This window comes from Phymastichus coffea, unplaced genomic scaffold (genome assembly GCF_024137745.1).
Source record: "Phymastichus coffea isolate CEN01 unplaced genomic scaffold, Cenicafe_Pcof_1.1 PCOF00014, whole genome shotgun sequence".
In the NCBI taxonomy this organism is placed as follows: domain Eukaryota; kingdom Metazoa; phylum Arthropoda; class Insecta; order Hymenoptera; family Eulophidae; genus Phymastichus; species Phymastichus coffea.
The window spans coordinates 3,394,974-3,414,798 of NW_026706825.1; the positions used below are offsets into that span (position 1 = coordinate 3,394,974).

Sequence of the window (19,825 nt, forward strand, 5' to 3'; positions counted from 1 at the left end):
CGAGCCAAGCGATATACCAACATCCTCAGCAACTTCTCTGATAGTGATTCGACGATTTTCCAGAACAATTTTCTTCACTGCTTGAACGTTTTCATCAGTTGTTGACGTGCTTGGGCGTCCAGAGCGAGGCTCGTCATTGGCATCTTCCCGGCCATCTTGGAAGAGTTTGTACCACTTGTAAACATTTTTTTTACTCAGAACAGTTTCAGCGTATGCCACCGTCAACATTTCAAGTGTTTCGGAGTACTTTATTTTATTTTTTACACAAAATTTGATGCAAATCCTTTGATTCATATTTTTTGATAGCAAGAAATCGCCGAGCACGCAAAACACTTATAACCTTTACGCCTCTCACAACCAAATAAAAAATGCTATACATTTGAAACTTGGTACAGATATTCGGGAAGAGTGTACCAACATAACAAAACAAAAAAATCGATAATCGAAAGTACGTTGCCCGTGAAATTTGAAAAGTCACCTTACTTTTTGGCAGAGTAGTGCAATAATCATCCATTGTTATATTCCTACCACTATTTTTAAATGGAGCTGCCAGCTCTTTCACAACTCTCTCTCCTTGATTTTTTTCACGAACGTTGCCAATTTTTCCCGTGTAAATAATTCCTTTCAAAGGAGAAGCGTTTTCAGCATCGCGAATCCACCAAATTTTGATTCCGTATTTTGCTGACTTTGAAGGAATATACTGAGTAAATTTCGTGTGTCTGCGATATGGATACAACTGCTCATCAATAGTCAAATTTTCGGTTGGCTTATACAACTTAGCCAAATTTGAATTGAACATTGTCTATACATCTCGAATAGGAGCAGCTTTGTCTTGCTCTGATCTTTTTTGACGAGTGTTTGCATCGTCAAAACGAATCAATCGTAATATAACACGAAATTTATTTACGCCCATTGCTGCACGATATAAAGGATATGAAGTGCTTTTCTACATTTCGCTGGTGTGATCTGTGTTAGAATTATTTTCTCCCAAGTATATCAAAATTCCAATAAACGCATACACTTCTTGCATGGTCACGGGACGCCACGATCGATTCGATTCCGGATTATTTACATTATAGTTTTCAAACACGGCTTTTGCTTTCTGATTTGTACAACCAACAATTATGTCGACAATTTCAACTGTAATAATCTTTTTGAATGTATCTCCTACCGACAAAGTATCTGTAGATCTACACATCCCGCTTCTTTATCGCAGAACATTGTGAGCAGCTACTTGATGAATATTAGGTGGAGTTTTGCTCCAAACTGTTTTGTGTTTTGCTATATACTAGAAGTTTATCGCGCGCTACGCGCGCTGTAAATCGATATTTCAATTATACATTGTTATATAAAAATTTCATAATATTTCATTAATTAAGTATTCATGTAAATATTAAACAAATTGTAAGTAAGTAAGGCCATACAATATAATTAACAGTATGTATTTTCAAAATTTAATTAATCTTGAAATAATTCCTTGTAAACGTAATTTTTTACTTTATTCGAATGTATTTGGCTTCCAAAATAGATTTTTATAGAATTGCACGATCTAACACGAGAGAATGCTACATACAATTGCCCATGACTAAAAACATCTTTTCGTAAATCAACGACAACTTTTCGGAAGGTTTGCCCTTGAGCTTTGTTAATAGTCATAGCAAATGCTAATTTAACTGGGAACTGTCTCCTTTTAAAGGCAAACGGATATTCGTTTTCGCAATATAAAGTAATGCGGTTCAAGAAAACTACTTGTCCTGTTTTATCACCCGTTAAAATTTTACATTTTATTAAATGATTTGATAGATCTATTACTTGCAACCTTATACCGTTGCATAGACCTTCATTAATGCTGATATTTCTTATTAACGTTATGATACTTTTTTTTTTAAATGTAATTTGTAAGGTGGCAAGCATGGTGGGTTTAAAGCATTCAAATGTTCCGGCATAATAACATAATCGAATTCACCATTATTATTGTTTATGATAGTATCAATAGCAGTATAAAAGCGTTGATCTGTGTCATCTAATGAATCCGTTATTTGTCTATTGATCTTATCTACGTCTTCATTCCTAGCAGACAAAATTGCACAACTACTCATTTCATCAAATTTTTTGTCTTTAATTAGTTGACCAAAAATATCATCTATTATGCTAACTGTTTTGGGAAGTATACAATGATGAGGAATATCTATGTAATCATCTGTATCATTTAGTGAACCATTTCCAACATTTAACAAAAAATTAGAAAATTCAATTTCATTTGGCAGAACCCTCATATTAGTCGTTAGTATATATTTTGTGAAATTTTTCCACGATGGGCTGTATTTTATAGAGAGATTCAGTATTTCATTTCGTGTTCCTCTCACTTTTATTGGTAATAACTGTTTGAAATCTCCACCCAGAATCATGATTTTTCCACCAAATGGTAAATTATTTCCCATAATATCTTTCAAAACTTTGTTTGCAATATCTAATGCATATCTTGGAGCCATTGGAGCTTCATCCCAAATAAAAACCGTAGTTTTATAAAGTTTTTCAGCTTCTTTAGATTAAACTTTGATATTAGAAGTTGAATCATTAAACATGGGAACTGGTAAACCAAAAATTTTATGCACTGTTTTACCGTTAGGAAGTAGAGTGGCAGTAATACCAGTATAAGCCATTGTACATACTTCTATATTTTTTGATGTTAGTAAATCTTACATTGTTTCATAAACATATATTTTTCCTGATCCTCCTGGTCCCTCCATAAAAATACAAGTAGGTCCACTATAATTTTCATTGTCTACAGCATTGATAACTAAATCAACTATCTCTTTTTGCGAAGGATTTAAATTATTATATTTCTGATTGCCTCTATCAGCCATTTCTTGTAATGAGATATTCTCTTGAACGTGAAGAATATTAATTGGCAATAGTGGTGGCATTGAAGGTAAATCGTTTAAACTTTTACCTTCATTGTTTAATATACTATTAATATCTTGATATGCTATTTGATAAGCGATATCTTTTTCCCATGTTCTAGAAAAATCTTCTGATAATGCATCTTGAAAATTTGTCCATAATTCTTCTGGTTTAACAGGCTGACAATGTATTAAAATTCGAACGAATAAGAAACGAAGTCTTTGCGGCATCATCCATTGCACTCCTTCATTCATAGCTGTATTCCATTCATCATCGTTTTCAATTAAACCTAAAGCTAAGCAAGCTGCAATGAAAGTTGGATGTATGACGTTATCAACTGTTCTTAAATGCTCAAAATTTACAGCACCTTTTACATGTAATAGCAATAATCTTAAATGAAATAGTTCTAACTGGGCTGGACTTACAAAATACATCCTACCAATTGTATTAAAATGTTTTTTTCTAGGCTGCCACTTTGTAACAGTGACATCCATTAACTTTATTTTTTTATGTGTAAAGTGAGATGGAATTTGATAATAATAATACTGTCTTGCTGATTTATCATCTCTATTTAATTTAAAGTAGTCTAATAGCAAACTGCTTTTATTTTGCAAAAATTCTAAATTTATCTCATTAACTGATTCAGAAAATATTATATTTTGTTCATTCGGTAAATGTATCGGTAATCTAATAATAGAATGACTTGTCTTGTAAAGGTTTACTAAGTATGCGCCAACACGCTTCAACAGGTCCAACGTAACGTGCATCAAGATATTGATAGATTTCATTATGTATAACCATATTACCATTTTCAGAATCTTGGATTATAATTGTTGCTGCATCATGACCTTTATAAATGTACTTGTACAAATATTTTACGGCACAAATGCTTGATATTAATATGGCAATCAAATAATTTCAATAATATTGGACAGTACGGTACTACCCAACGATTATCTACTACGTGATCGTTTGTTTTATCAACAGTTATGCCATCGTTTCGTCTTTGATAGTGCGGATAACCATTTTCATTCATGGTTGTTTCGTTTTGAAATTGTTTTGGAAAATGTTTTGAGCATTCTCCATCTTTCATGCACCAGTCACCACAGGGTCCGTGTGTCATGTGATTTATTACAAGATTGTGCAGATGCGAATTGTCTGTTTTATTAGGAATTTCTGCAGAAATAAATTTGTCTATAATTTCAGCAGTAGTCCATTTATATCCTCCTGATAACGTTATTAGTAAATGCATGTGCGGTAAACCTCGTTTTTGAAATTCAATGACATATACATAAGCTGTCACTTCACCAAATAATTTTTTCTTTATAACTAAATCAAGTTAACGTTTTTTTTTCAAATGAAATACTCGTGCAACAATATCAGGCCGGTCACATGCTTGTTGACCAGGTAAAAGATTTTCTTGTATTTCAACCCAATTAGGATTACACGTCATAGTCAGAAAAATATTAGGTTTTTCTTTTTCATTTACCAAAGCCATTGAGTCTTGATAACATTGTTGCATATAACGTGGTGAACCTATAAAAGTAGATGGAAGAATGACAGATTTACCAACTCGACCATTCACGTTATTAGCAGAGTTTTGCATATAATCACTCAAACCTTTATATGTATCTGATCGCAATTCTTGTTGGTGATCTTTACAGTATTGAATACGGTCTTTTTCAATTTTCACGTAACTATCAACAACCCATTGTTGGAACAATCTTCGACCTAAAATGAATGAATTAAATTCATTGAGCCTTATTGCCATTCGAAATTTATAATAAGTCATACGAGTTACACGTTTGTTGACATCATCTTTTCATTGTAAATGTCTATGCCACCCGGGTGAACCATACGGATAAAATAATGGATATATCCACGGCTCAACTTTTGGATCCATTGTACTAACACATTGTAATGATTTCGTATTTTTATTTCTAATAGTTACATACGATTCTGGAATCTCTCCATCAGCTGTCGTAGCAAATATAGCAGCTACTTCATTAATTCTTTGAAAGTTATATCTTCTCCTGTCTTGCCCTGGTTTCAAAGAAAAAAGTAATTGTAATTCCGGTTGAGGCTGATCAGTTTCATTAAACAATTCTTGCTGATATACAATTTTTTGTCTCATCATATGATACGATTGTGCGAAAACATTATTTTCCCGAATTATTGTATCTAAGATTATGTTAAGATCTTGATTTAAATTTGAAAATGTGTTCATTCGATAATTTATTGCTTCCTCTTGATCAATAATAAAAAGCTGACCATAGGATGGATTTTCATCATAACACGGATATAATGATGTATTGATTTGATAATATACTTGTCCTTGAATTTTAAAACAATATGGACCTGGTCGACGTGATTGAAAATTAACCAAGTTAGCATTGAAGGACGCAAAAGATAATGAATTATTGTACGCTCTTATGCGTTCAAAAAATAGAACAGATTGACGGTGTTCTCCTTTTAATAATAACTTAAGTTCTTCAGGAAATTCCAATAATGGATCTAAAAAAACTGATCCATGGCCACAACAGTCATTAAATGACAATCCTTTACCACTTACCATCTCATCTTTAAAATGTAATGCATGACAATGCTGACATGAATTTTCCAATTTTCCTAAATAATCCGGTCTAGTATTATTCTGTATATTTATTGGTGTCGAATCCTGTGTAGTCCTATTGTTTTCATGAATCAAATGTCGACTTTGTAGCCGTCTAAACCGCTGACGTTCTGCTCTTTCTTGTCGTCGATTTTGCTGAAAAGCCTCCTCTTCTTCTTGTGACCGAATAGTTTTTCTAGGCATAATGTTTAAATTACAAATTTGTAATATATAACTATCACGAAAAAGTAAATAATTTTAAAAGTAATTGTTAAAAAAGACGTATAATAAATCACCTTACTTAAAAATTAATGTATTATTTTTTAAATATATGAAAAATTGATTACTTTAATTATTAATGTCGAATCACCACATGTAAACCCAACCCTACTAAAAGAGTAATTTCAAAAAATAAATATTGCTATTTACAACATTGTGAGCATGTTAAATATTCGTACAAAAATTTAATTTCATGTAATGTAATAATGTAGGTTTAATTCGGTATAATAGTTTAGATTTCATATATTAGTTTAAATTTCATATATGAGTTCCAATTTCGTATAATAGTTTAAATTCGTATAATATAATTTCAATTTCGTATAATATTTTTTATTTCTTTTGTATGTATGTTGTATATACTATATGATTGGTTATAAATATGTGAAGAAAAAAATAAAAATAATTTCAGATTGTGTGTAATCAATTTTATTATAATTTATTCAATGATTTGTGATACATACTACATAATATTATTATTATCAATTGAGAAATATACTATTGGATATGTGTGAGCATAAAAATAATGAAAACACCAAAAATATACACTAATGATGACCTACAAATGGAATCCTGAAACAGAAAAAACAGTTATATATGTATATCCTATTGGTTTGATTAAATACTTTATTATAAAATTTAAATTTTGTAAACTTTACCTTCTTTTCCCAATCGCTTATGCTTTACTGGAGCTCTTCGAGAGTAAACTTAGCAACTGTTAAAAATAATTATTAAAGCATTAATCAAACAATTATCTGAGAAATTTGAATAGAAACTTAATTCAATTAAAAATAAATTATTGAAATTTTCATAGTTCAAGTGTATAACAAATAATTATAACCTAAAAATGTTTCACGGTATTGATACCATTAAAAAAGCTTATGTAATCGTACGTTAGTTATGTTAATTTTTGTGTATGTACCTATATTAAATTTATGTATATATATATATATATATATATATATTTAAAGGTATGGTATAAATATACTTCTTGAATAGTGATTGTCAGAATAATTTTATAGATAAATAATTACCACGTGCGTTGTCACTGTTTAGCCGTAAGAAATGTTTTCAAATTCAAGAACAGCAAACTCACTATTAATACCTCTTTTTACATGAATAATCATATACATGTATATTATAAACTTAGTCGCGCAAATAGACCAAATAGAACGGTAATCATCGGCAAATGTAGGTTCCTTTATTTACACTCATGTAAGGTCCTGAACTACTTTTAATCGAAGAGGTTATATATAATGTAGATGGCCTTACGTAAACTATGTAAATGTTGTGATCTGGGAGCCAATTTTCAAAAATTTTTTTTGCAAAAACTAATGAATTTGAAATGAGAATAGGGTGTTCAGGGATGATAAATAATATTTATTTCAATTTTTTTACATTATTTTGAACAAAATTACAAAATGCTTGATCAATACATATTATGAGAATTATTAAAAATAAATTTGAGATGGGAATAGGGTGATCAGGAATGATACATAATATTTATTTCAATTTATTTATATTATTTTGAAATCCAGAGTGAAAACATACATAACTTTCGATAAAATTCTTGATCGATACATATTAATAATGAGAAATGCACAAAAAACGAATTAATGAAATGTTTTAAACTTACACTGTGAATGCTGTATTGCATACATATACATTCATGCAGTTTTAAAAACTATTCTAAGCAGTCTCAATATTAAATGCATACGAGGTGTGTTCAAAAAATAACGAGAATTTTCATTTTATGAAAAAAATATTTATTTATTCATCTACATTAATGTTGTCGCCTTCAAAGTAGTCCCCTTCGGATACAATACACTTATGCCAACGCTTTTTCCAATCCTCGAAACACTTTTGAAACTCGATCTTTGTAATAGCTTTTAGCTCTTTCAGCGATTCGCTTTTAATGTCATCTATGCTTGTAAAACGACGGCCTTTTAATGTTCTCTTTATTTTTGGAAATAGAAAAAAGTCACATGGAGCCATATCTGGCGAATATGGAGGCTGAGGCATCGTTACAGTTTCGTTTTTGGCCAAAAATTCACGAACAAGCAATGAAGTGTGAGCAGGCGCATTATCGTGGTGCAAAAGCCATGAATTGTTTTGCCCCAAATCCGGGCGTTTTTTTCGGATTGCTTCACGCAAACGACGTTGAACTTGTAGGTAGTACTGCTTATTGATTGTTTGACCTTGTGGCAAGAATTCATAATGCACTATGCCATTAAAATCGAAGAACACAGTGAGCATAACCTTCACATTCGACCGTACTTGTCGAGCCTTTTTCGGTCTTGGCGATCCAGAATGCCTCCACTGGGACGATTGAGCCTTAGTTTCGACATCATATCCGTAAACCCATGTTTCGTCACCTGTTATAACACGTTTTAGTAGTTCTGCATCATTATTGACTTCATTTAGCGACTCCTGAGCAACTTCCATTCGCCGCTGTTTTTGTTCGAAATTCAACAATTTTGGAACGAATTTTGCTGCCACACGTTTCATACCCAAAACATTCGAAAAAATTTGATGGCATGAGCCAATTGATATGCCAACATCATCAGCGACTTCTCTGATTGTGATTCGGCGATCGTTCATAACCATTTCTTTCACTTTTTTCACGTTTTCATCGGTTGTTGATGTGCTTGGGCGTCCGGGTCGTTCGTCATCTTCAACGTTTTCGTGGCCCTCTTGGAAACACTTATACCACTCATTAATCCTTGCTTTACTCATAGCAGACTCACTATATGCCTTTGTTAACATTTGACAAACTTTACTACACTTTATTTCATTTTTTACGCAAAATTTATTACAAATTCTTTGATCCATTTTTTTTCACAAACGAAAATCGCCGAGCTCGAAAAACACGTCTAACGTTAGCGGCTGCCACTTAAAAAGTAAGCAATGAATATTGCTGAAAATTTTATCGTACTTCAGAGGCGTGTGTACCAACATAATAAAAAAAAATTTTATACAAGCGGACTCTCCAAACCCGAAATTTAAAAATTCTCGTTACTTTTTGAACACACCTCGTACATCCACATATAAAATTCCCTTTCGGGATATCACAACGTCATTAATACTTGTAAAAATCTTAAATGTTTACTACTTAAACAGAAAAAATATATGAATGCTGCAAAATTATATTAAGTTATACGAAAAGTTTCTCTAATCAGTCATCATTCTTATATTTATATTCTAGATTTTAGAATTCTAGAATTATACATTTTGAAAAAATATAAATATTGATTGAAATTGACCAGCATGTTTCAATATATAATATCAAACGTTAAACAATTAAGTACTTATGAATAATGTTTGGTTAATTTTTTTTAAAACAAAATTTCTTTTTTAAAACAACAAAATTACTAATATGCAAATCCACTTTGTGCATTCCTTCGGTTATTGTACCAGATGCAAATGACAGGTCCATTCTTACCTAAGGCAGCAGAAGGCACAGTTTTGATGTATGCTTGAACAACTGCAAAAAGAAAAGAATAAAGTTATTATTTTATCAACAAAATAAAAAGAATGAAATGAAGAATTATAGATACCACTCACTTATTTCTCCTTCAGCATTAGCGAGGTCAAGAAACGGAATAGTTGTTACTGGAGGCTCTGGTTTTTTATCAGCTTTACGTATACCGAAAAAATTCACTTTAGTCTTCTTCTGAATTATTAGCTCGTAGTTTAAGCATTTCATTTCTCTATGAAATTTTCTTTCTTGAACTACTTGCCCTTGTGCTCCATCCATAGACATAATCTGAAAAAATACATATATGTTTAATTATATATTTAATCTAAAAACTATATAAATTTTTTTACTCCATACCATGCCTGAAATAAGACTGTCGCAATATTTATCAACTAAAGTTTGGTCCCAAATTAACAAATTAAATCTCTGAGTGCCATTACTTATTATTGCTTTGAACAAATTTTTATTATTATTTTCCACCTGTTGAATGCCTAAAACTTCACATAGAAATCCAGTGTATTCCCTTTAAAAAAATATATATATTCAAACTTATTAATTAACTATTTATAAAATTCAAATTTACCTACAAATAAATACTAACATACAATAATCAACGCCTTGTGCTTCCATCAAATATTGAACTTCCTCGTCAGAAGTAAATTCAACATCATTTTCTTCAATAGCCATTATTACCGTCAATAAAGATCGAACCTGTAATGAGTTTTTTCAATCAAAAATGTTACAAACGCTCGATAAAAGTAACAAATGATTCTAAAAGTGAAAAACGAAACGGGAGTTTTAACAGTAACATCATGGACTACCCACGTGTCGCATTATAAAAAGTGTTTCTAAAACGTTTAATAAAAACGAACAAATGATTCTAAATACTCGCACCTAATAAAAAAACTTCTTTTTTGGTTACAAATATTCAAATAAGAAAAACAAATGTTCAAATAAGAAAAATTACTGTTGCACGAAATGTACGAAATGAGGGTTAGGACAAATTACTACTGACTATCACTATATTATCTTTTTGACTACTCACTACTGATTGATAATACTTACCAAAAATATTCAAATGACGTACGTACAACACAATTAGAAGCACCTACACTATATAATTAATCAATGTGAAATGCCGGAAGCCGAATGTCTGAATGACCGAATTGTCAGACCCTCTGGCAAATGACACAAGTGGCACCACAAGCGTCAACATTACTTTGACTTTTTTTGTCTAAAACAGGGATTCTCACTTCAATTTTAAATTAAAAATCATAAATCAAAAATCACTATCAAAAATCACCATCAAAATACAAAAATCAACATCAAAAATCAAAAATCAAAAATTTATTAAAATTTTAATAAATATAAAATAAATTATTATAAATTTATAGCTATGAGCATATTACAATTTAAAATCAGCGCCAGAGCTAAACTAACCAATCAAAATCAATACGTCAGAACTCAAACTAACCAATCAAAATCAATAGAGGCTTCACTCTTCATCACTCTCTCTTTTAACAGGGATTCAGTAGCATTTTTCGTACCTGCTTGTTCTTCTCTCGTCGGTATACCTGAAGACCTATCCTCGTCTTCACTTTGCTCAGATTCACTGCTCTCCTCTCCCTCCCCTTCGGACTCCCCGCCAGTAGTTGCTGGATCATAGTCAGTGTCTGTTACTGCGTTTATAGCTTCTCTCGGTAGCCAGTTTTCATCGCTGTCATAGTCGCATTCCGAGGAATCATTGGTGTCTCCAAGCAGATTGTTGATGTATGCATGGTTTCTTGCACGAGTCAATCTAAATTCAATACATTTTTATGTTGAAAAACTGTCACGAAAATAGAAGGAAACTTGATAATTATAATAGGACACAAGTCTTACCTTGAGAACTCGGAACGTGATAGATGATTTTGCATGATATAAATATCAAGCACTGCACACAAAATAACAATAAAAAAACACTCAACAATGCCTCTTCAATTGTAATAAGTTTCAAACATAAAGTCAGCGTCGTTTCTGCCCTAGACGTTGCTTGGTGCAAAACGGTACTGCTGAGTTTGCTTGCGAAGCGCGTCCGCTCCCCTTCGCTAGAAACGAATGACTGAGCCGTAGATGCTACAGAGATTTCAGGTGGCTATAGTAATGAAGGTATACCACCTTACTATCCGTCATTAAAACATTGCGAACAGCTGTCGACCGACGAATGCGAAAACTGACCGCGCACCACCCGCTGAGTACCCAAAATCTTTGCTCCGATTTATTCTCAAAGCTACTAAACTATACTGTGCAACTCGGAAATTGGTCAAATACATTTAATTTATGTTAATTTATTAAAAAAAATAGATTGCACATGATTTCAAACATATTTATATTTAAAAGGTCATTAAAACTGGGTAGTCCGGGCGCTTGTAACATTTGAGTCTATTTGAGAGGTCCCTTCGATAACTTCAGCTTACTTTATGTTTTTTGGGTTGCTGAATCATTTTTTCGATGTTACCGAGCCGAATTCTTGTCCAATTTTTATAAACAAATTAAGTTGCAAAATTACGTTTTCTCGCGTTTTGAGCCGGAAAAATTTATTTTATTGTAAATTTGAGGCTGGATTTCGATTCTACAGGAAAAAATACATAAAAAATGTATATAATATTTAATAAATTTGTTTCATTTATTCGGTACAAATATGATAATGTCTAGCGGACTGTAGCCTTGAAGCGTATACAGCACCGCGCACCGCGGCGCTTAATAATAACGTTTTATTGATTATTTTGTAGTGTATATAATACATTATAAATATTTATTTATTCATTTTTGTGAGGATTTTGGCAAGTATTTTGTACTTGGCATTTACAAAGAGAGGTACAAGGCAATTTAGCTACATGGCAGGGATACGCTTTCGTCGAACACTATACGCATTTACAACTTGGCAACAAACTGTCAATTGGCGGATATAGGATCGTAATTTTTCTTGGAATTAATAACTCATCTTTATAACAATAACCAAATAATTCTGGATCTAAAATTTCTTTTCTTGAATTTAATAAATTAATCTGCTCATAAGTCACGTAAAATGCTCTCAATATGTGTAAGCGTATTGAAGCACTGGTAGGCGGCATTTCCGAAACCGAAGAATAATCATTATAAGTTTTAGATCTAAGTACATCAAATGAAGTGAATGCATTTATTCTTTTAGCTTTTAATAAAAACTCCTCAGCATTAGTGATAGCTGATGCAATGACAACTTCAGTTAAGCCTTAAAATAAAAAGTTTATGTAAAATATGTCATTTAAAGATTTTCTTACAATTGGATTATTAAAAAAATTAAATACCACGTGCGAATTTATTTAAATATTTATATGGGTCAGAACGTGATGCACTATATTTATTTCCTACTTTGCTTGTGTAGTCTGCGCTAGAGAGGTGGTGCAGAGCTGGAAGAACTGAGCACAATTCGTTTCCACAATCTTTAGCTAATTTATGAATTGGCAGTAATCTTTTTTTTGCTCCGGCACCTACTTGTATCCAAAGTTCCTAAAAAATGTATACATAAATAAATATCAAACAAGAATAAAAAATATTTAATGTACAAACTACTATATAAGACGAACCTGTAAATTTTTTGATTCAAACGTTGACCAATAATACAAAAGTAATACAACTACATCCGTGTCAGATGACAATACTAATATTTTAGTTCTTCCTTCCATACATGCTTGATTAATGTGTAAAACGATACGAGAATCTGCTTCTTCGATATCATATCTTTGCAATAAAAATAATTCACTAGGCTCATAACTTGAATTAGATTGACAAGGCGCTTCATTTGTTGCACTACAAATCAGAGGAATATTATTTGGCCATATCTCGTGACTTTTTTCTATAGTATATTACGATACATGGCCAGAAAGTTGGATTTCCTGGCCGGCGGGGTTTGACGCCCGAGGCGAAGCCGAGATTTTGCATCCAGCATTCTGGCCGAGTGTCGTATACTATTTTTCTTGCTCCCCACCCGAAAGTACGTTCAAGTATTATTTTTTTAATAACAAAATCGCGTTCTCGTCTGCTGCTCAGCCGAAATATCAATTGCGGACTGCAGTAGCGCGCCCCCGCGGTCGACTCGCGTATTACTGCTCTTCCGGGCCGCTCGCACGGCCAGCTGATTGTGTATGTATCGGCTTATCAGCTTACCAACTGATCGGCTTCGCCTCGATTCTACAAAAGTCGGGCGGACAACAACACACACAATACAGAAGGAAAAGAATGAGAATAAGACAGAAACGTAAAGCCGATAATTGATTCGTTTTCATTTCTTTTTATTACAAAGCGATTACAACTAGATAATAATACTATGTCAAATCTACTATTTACTATAGTATTATCACATTTTACATCTTACATTTACTTTCATTACAACTCCATAAAATCACTTTTTATTAACCTATTTTAAGAAAGATTTTCACCTGTAGTGGAACTCAAGTTGAATACACAATTGTTGAAAGTGCAATTTTCAAACTTCATAGGGTGCTAGTTCAACATGGCATCAATGTTATTTGCATTTTCATCTGTGTTCAAGTTTTCTATGAGTTTTCTTTTTTTACAAATTCCAGGTTGATCATTTGATGGACTTCTAAAATCAATTTTTACTGGTAGTTTTAAGAAGAATGATTGTTTATCTTTTGCAGTTGATGAGCTTCCACAATGATTTGCTACAGGTGGTGTTACTATCCTTTTATTATTAGCTGTTGAAAAATATACTTCTTTGACTGCATCTAAAAATGTATTTATAATGAATGAAAAGTTTTACAGTTTATCGAACATAAAGAGTTTTCTTGTTTTTCTTTTGATAAAGTTAATATTTTTGGATCTTACTTGCAGTTTTATCCAGATCAGCAACGGTGAACTCGTCAGAAAAATCTACCCCATCCAAATCATAATTTTGTAAATCATTATCAATATGGGTTATTTCAGTATTCGCTGATCGTGAGTTATGTATAGATGCACTGATTGACTCTTTGCTAGTTGAAGGAATGGGTGCTGGCAGTTGGTTTGGTGTCTCACTTGTTGTAGCTTGATGTACAAGACCATTGTAAATCATCTGCCTATTGTGCACTGAGTTTTCGATGTATCCTTGTGCAATTATATCAGACCGCCACCTGCCTAATTGCTTTATCATTTGCATAGTCGCTCCAGATTTTGAGAGTAGCGTTGCAGCTGTACGTCTGAAACAATGACCTGTGTATCTCTGCGGATTAGGCAGTTCCAAAAACCCTGCGATTTTCATGGGTATACCACCAATCGAGTGTCTTCCAATAGGTTGCTTTATACATTTGCCGTTGTGATACTGAATGAAAAGTCGGTCAAATTCAATGCCTCCAGGTCTTAGTGAAATATATGTTTGCACTTTATCGTAAAAAAGATTGCCAATGATGAATTGTCCTGGGTAGTCATTCTTATTATCACCTATCGTCACGAGATACCTGCCTTTTAGATCTTCAATATTAGAAACTTTCATATTCGTTAATTCATCACAACGCAGACAGCCACATATTCCAGAATTGGGGATAACCTGTAAACGATAATAATGAATGGTTTAATTGAGAGAAGTATGTCAACAAGAAATAATAAATAATACCTTGAAAACTAAGTAATCATGATCCAAAGCTTCCTTCATAAACTTCATTATTTGATCCCATTTGAAAGTGAAGGCCTTTCTAGGCTTGTAGCCTTGGTTATTTGTTTTGATCAAATCTTTCAATTTTGCAAATCGAGTTATGTCAATACTGTTATTCGTGCTCAGCGTCTTCCGCAACATGCTCCAGATACTCCATAGTGTTGGAGGTTTCACTTTTGTTTTCAATTCATCAAAATAGACTACTAAATTATCTTCTTCAGAAGTAGAGAGTGATTTTTCATTTGCAGTACGCCAGGTTTGATAGTTGTTATATACTAACATGTAACGTTCTCCCGACTTTTTCGGAAGTGTACCGGATTTCACAATCAGCTGGGCTTCTTTTTCGAAATTTCTCAAAACTTCTTCTTCGTCTGCTGAGCCTTCAGATGATGTGTCATCCATACTCAGGCCTTGTAAACAATTGCACACAAGTAGCACCAGCGAGCAGGGTAACGAAAGGTTAGGTCTAGCAGCTACTCGGCGCATGCGCAGATCTTGGCCGAGGCCACAAAAGTCTCTCTTCCCGGACTGATACAGAGCCAGGAAGTACGTACTTTCGGGTAGGGGAGCCAGAAAATAAAATTTTTCTAATAAAATGTTGCAATAATATTTTATTCTTCTTTGATAACCAAAACGAATTCTCCTGTTTTGGCATTGGTACTTTTTCATTAATAGCATGTATATCTATAGGTGCCTCTTTACATCTCTTAGATCTTTCATCGAGCTTGATCGAATTTTCGAGATATGAATCGGAAATGAAATCAATTCGATTAACTTGGTACTCTGTCACAGCGATAGAATTACAAAAAGCAGTAGCGAAGTCATCGAATGTTTTCATGTTTCTTCATTTTATTTGTCGACATCTCAACATTATATCAATTATCAACGTAGCATTATGTGCCAAGTAACCACTCTACTCAGTAAAATTTTAAAAAAATTTTTCTAATTCAACAACTAAATCAGATTTGTTCGGTTCCTTTTTCATGGAGCCATCTTCGTTAAACAATTGATTCGTATCGGTAAGTTCAAAGGAAAATAAACTTTCGAGGCTGTAATTGCGCTTTTTTGCTAATTGGATTAATTTTTGAGCGAACTGATTTTGCTTCGTAGTAGACACACGTTTTTCTTCAGCCGCACTACTTTCTTGAGAACTTGTAAATGATGGTAACTGTACTTTTGAAATTAGATCTGATAAGCTTTTGGATTTTTCAACAAATCGTTCGAAGAAAAACTTGTTGTATTTATCAATACCATTTTTAAAAATGTTTAAAAGAGCATCAGTACACTCTGATGTTATCAACTCTTGTGTGATAATATTTCTTAGCGGCTCATTGCCGCTTTTGAAAGGGTTGCAATGAGATGTAATATATGCCATTATTTTGCCAAGCTGTTCTTCAGTTTTATGCGTCATATGCAGACTAGAATCATGGTGTCTTACTAATTCGTCATTTTCCACTTGTACGTGAGTAATTTCACTAAGTAAATGTTTAACTGCTAATAATTCGAGATGAGTTAAATTCCAACCAGTGACATATTCTTTCTTTTTCGTCGAGCCTATAATACCCGAACCACTTTTTTGAGAGCGGTTAGTCGTTTGTTCAAGGCCTTGGTCTCCACCGACTGATGTAAACGATACAGACGATCGTTTCACGGTGAAATTACCAGCAATAAATTTTTCGTATAATTCTCGCTTTTCTTCAGGTAAATTAATAATATCTTGCACATACAATGAAGCATAACGCAGGTAATTTATTCGATCAAACACAGCAAAAACCGGTAGCGATAATATTTGCGAATCAATGTGCAATTGCCAATTACCTTCTTGATCAGCCCTGTCCATGTTTTTCAATAATTGTATAAGTTTCAATCCGACAGTAGCGTATTTGAATATAGGCGATTCTTGACATCTCCGTTCAACAAAGTCACGATAATCTGAAAGAATTTTACTACTCCCTTGGCAAAAATTTTTGTACAATAATTAAGCTTCATTCCAATTCTCTTCAGATAACGCAGCTTGTAGAGCACTCAAGGTCGATAACTCATCTTCGTAATCTTCAGAAGGATACTCTTGAAAAAATACTTCAAGTTGTAAGCGATGTAAAGCTTCTCCGAGTAAAAGAAAAAATTTCATACAGCGGTTATAATGCGCTCCTTTCATGATTTGCTTCTTAACCACGTTCTCGCCGAAAATTTCAGTTTCAATAAATACATGTTCTATTCTGCTTCCTTCAAAATAATGAGCTGTGCAACCTTGCAAAACTTTCATTGTATGAAAGCTCCCCATCATCAATACAATATTTTTAAACTTTTCTCCTCGAAGTAATTGAATAGGTTTCGCAATACGATAAACGCCTTCGTCGCAAAATAATGGCAAGTACTTTTGATCTAATCGATTTAAAATCTCTTTGAAATTACACATTACTGTATACACTGTTGCGACTTTAGTGTCAGGGTGAGGAAAAATCGGCATGTAACCTACATTTTGCAACCGCCTCTTATTTTTGACAAGAACCGAATTAAACGGAGCCCAGTTTTGAGTAGTTTGATGTTCATTAACGCGAGAGATTATGTTGTCTGAAGTATTCATGCGATATAAAAGCCAGGCGAGATCTTCTTTGTTTATTATTTCGTATCTATCTGGAGATAAATGAGTAGAATTTTCCGCATATTCAGATGTGAGTGTTATTTTTCCGCTCGGAATGAAAAAATTTTTTAGCGTTTGACATGGTAACAAAGAATCCAATGATTTTTTTATTTTATTAATTAATGTATCTGAGATGTTCGGTTTTCGTGGAACTAAGTTCGGAGCGCTTTCAAAAAGCACACATACGGTGTCGTGGGTACTATTCAACCCTGATAACGTAGCCTCTAAATGGTCAAAATTATCGAATGCGCCTTTCGTAAACTCAGATTTGACGAACTGACTTGGTAGAGGAGTTTTATTCAAACTTGATTCTATTGTAAATTGAGCTAAATTAGTTGTAGATTTTAAAAGACTATCATATGAAAGACACAGCCCCAGGCGATTAAAGCTCTCAATTAAACTCTTACTTTTGCATGTGCTATGAATAGTTTGTGCAATCATTACGTGCAATGAAGTTTTGACTTTTCCATTTTTTAAATTATAGAACATAATTTGACATAACGCTTTTAATTTCAGAATTTTGTGTTCGGAAAATTCACTGTCAGTTTTTCCTGTTACAAATCGTTTTTGCAAACTATACAGTACTGTAAAGAAAGTTATCAAATTTTCCGAAATTTCAAATTTATCCCACGACGACTGTAAATTGCGTGCATTAAAAAATGTATCTTCAAGTTCAAAATCAAGCTTATTTAATTCATCATTCCATATTCTTGCACTTTCCTTAAGTATATATTTCGACTGTAACTTTGTTATACTACGTCTTCTAAAGATATATTGCAATCGTAAAACAATGTTTGCTTTTTTTATCCGATGGAACCGAAAATTCAATTGTTTCGCCGGAACGATTTATTAAGTAATTTTTTATATCTACGTTAAGAATATTTAAATTCGACTCAGCAACTTGATTAACTTGGTCACGAACACTTGATAAAGAAAAAATCATCGTAATTAAATCATTAATGAATTAATTACGGAAGCAATTGCTTGTGACTTCTCATATGTTGCTGAATTATTACACTCGCGCTGTTTCGATTGAGACTGAGCTTTTTCAACAACATCGTATTTTTTTAAGTATATTCTAATGCAATTCTTGTGGTAATAAATATCAGCAGCAAAAATATCGTTGGCGTTTTGCAAATCTGAGCATCGAGTAAAAACATCATCTTTGTAAAACCTTGTAATTTTGAAAAATTTTTTGCCTGATCCAATTCGCAAATACGATATGTTTTTTTTTCTTCTTGATGATCGAAGCAACCACAAATAATACAAGCATACCTTTTAGATTCATGTTGCGACGAAAAACTCGACGAAGACGATAATTGCGATCTCGTAATTCGACAACTCTCTTGTGTCACGTTTATTGGCGCACGTTTATGTGATGTATTTTCGCTTTTCATAATTTTTACAGCTCTCTCTATTTTAACTTTATCTGTGTAGGGTCTATAGCAAACATTGTTCATGTGATACTGAAAAAGCTCCTCAGGTCGCAGCTGATTCACTCATAATAGCACTGCATCTTTTCTCTGAGTAGCAGCTTCTCGTATTTTTTTACAACCATTGGATGTACTGGTTAAATTTTTTTTATTCGATTAACACAAAATACACAAACTCTTGTCGAAATCTACACTATTGTCTTGCGACATGATAAAAACACTTGTGATACTACCTATTCACGAGCACTCCAATGCATGTCTGCACCGCGAGACGATTGCCCTGTTGACGATAGTCAAAGCTTCTCGTGCAAGCTTTGACGTGTTTTTCACGAAAATGCGGCGAGACCTGCTGACGATTCATGTTACATTGGATAGATTTTACTTTATATAACATTTTAACATCAAAGAAAATACGTAATATTTGATTGATTAAATATTTGTTTATTTTACTACAAAAATATATACAAATATATCTATTTATCAAAATGTTTGTTAAAATGTATAAAAAATATGTATTAGAAATATCTATTTTTTTTAATATCAAATAATAATTCATTATTGTAAAAAGTTGAGAAAAGTACAAAAAACACAACATGAAAAAACTATATAAAGAAAGCCGTCATTCATTAAGCGGCGCGGTGCGCGGTGCATATACGCTTCACGGCTACAGTCCGCTAGACATTATCATATTTGTACCGAATAAATGAAACAAATTTATTAAATATTATATACATTTTTTATGTATTTTTTCCTGTAGAATCGAAATCCAGCCTCAAATTTACAATAAAATAAATTTTTCCGGCTCAAAACG

The 19,825-nt window shown here is 32.8% G+C and overlaps 2 protein-coding genes across 8 annotated transcripts in view; one reads left to right on the top strand and one right to left on the bottom strand.

Annotated features, from left to right (window-relative positions):
• Positions 1 to 19,825, top strand: part of LOC131674343 (ephrin type-B receptor 1-B) — an 819,189-nt gene that overhangs the window by 78,695 nt on the left and 720,669 nt on the right. The gene's annotated exons all lie outside the window — the stretch shown is intronic.
• On the bottom strand, positions 2,700 to 5,719 carry LOC131674008 (uncharacterized). The gene is made up of 4 exons (XM_058952438.1): positions 4,759 to 5,719; positions 4,297 to 4,635; positions 3,784 to 4,233; positions 2,700 to 3,271 (listed from the first exon to the last, which is right to left on the bottom strand). Exons 1-4 carry the CDS (start codon positions 5,717 to 5,719, stop codon positions 2,700 to 2,702), a joined length of 2,322 nt encoding a protein of 773 aa, XP_058808421.1.

Coding starts and splice junctions, on each gene's coding strand:
- LOC131674008 (XM_058952438.1), bottom strand. CDS start 5,719: ATGCCTAGAAAAACTATTCGGTCACAAGAAGAAGAGGAGGCTTTTCAG. Junction 4,636..4,758: donor TCCATTATTTTATCCGTATG/GTTCACCCGGGT, acceptor CATTCATTTTAG/GTCGAAGATTGTTCCAACAA. Junction 3,272..3,783: donor TAATATCAAGCATTTGTGCC/GTAAAATATTTG, acceptor TACATGTAAAAG/GTGCTGTAAATTTTGAGCAT.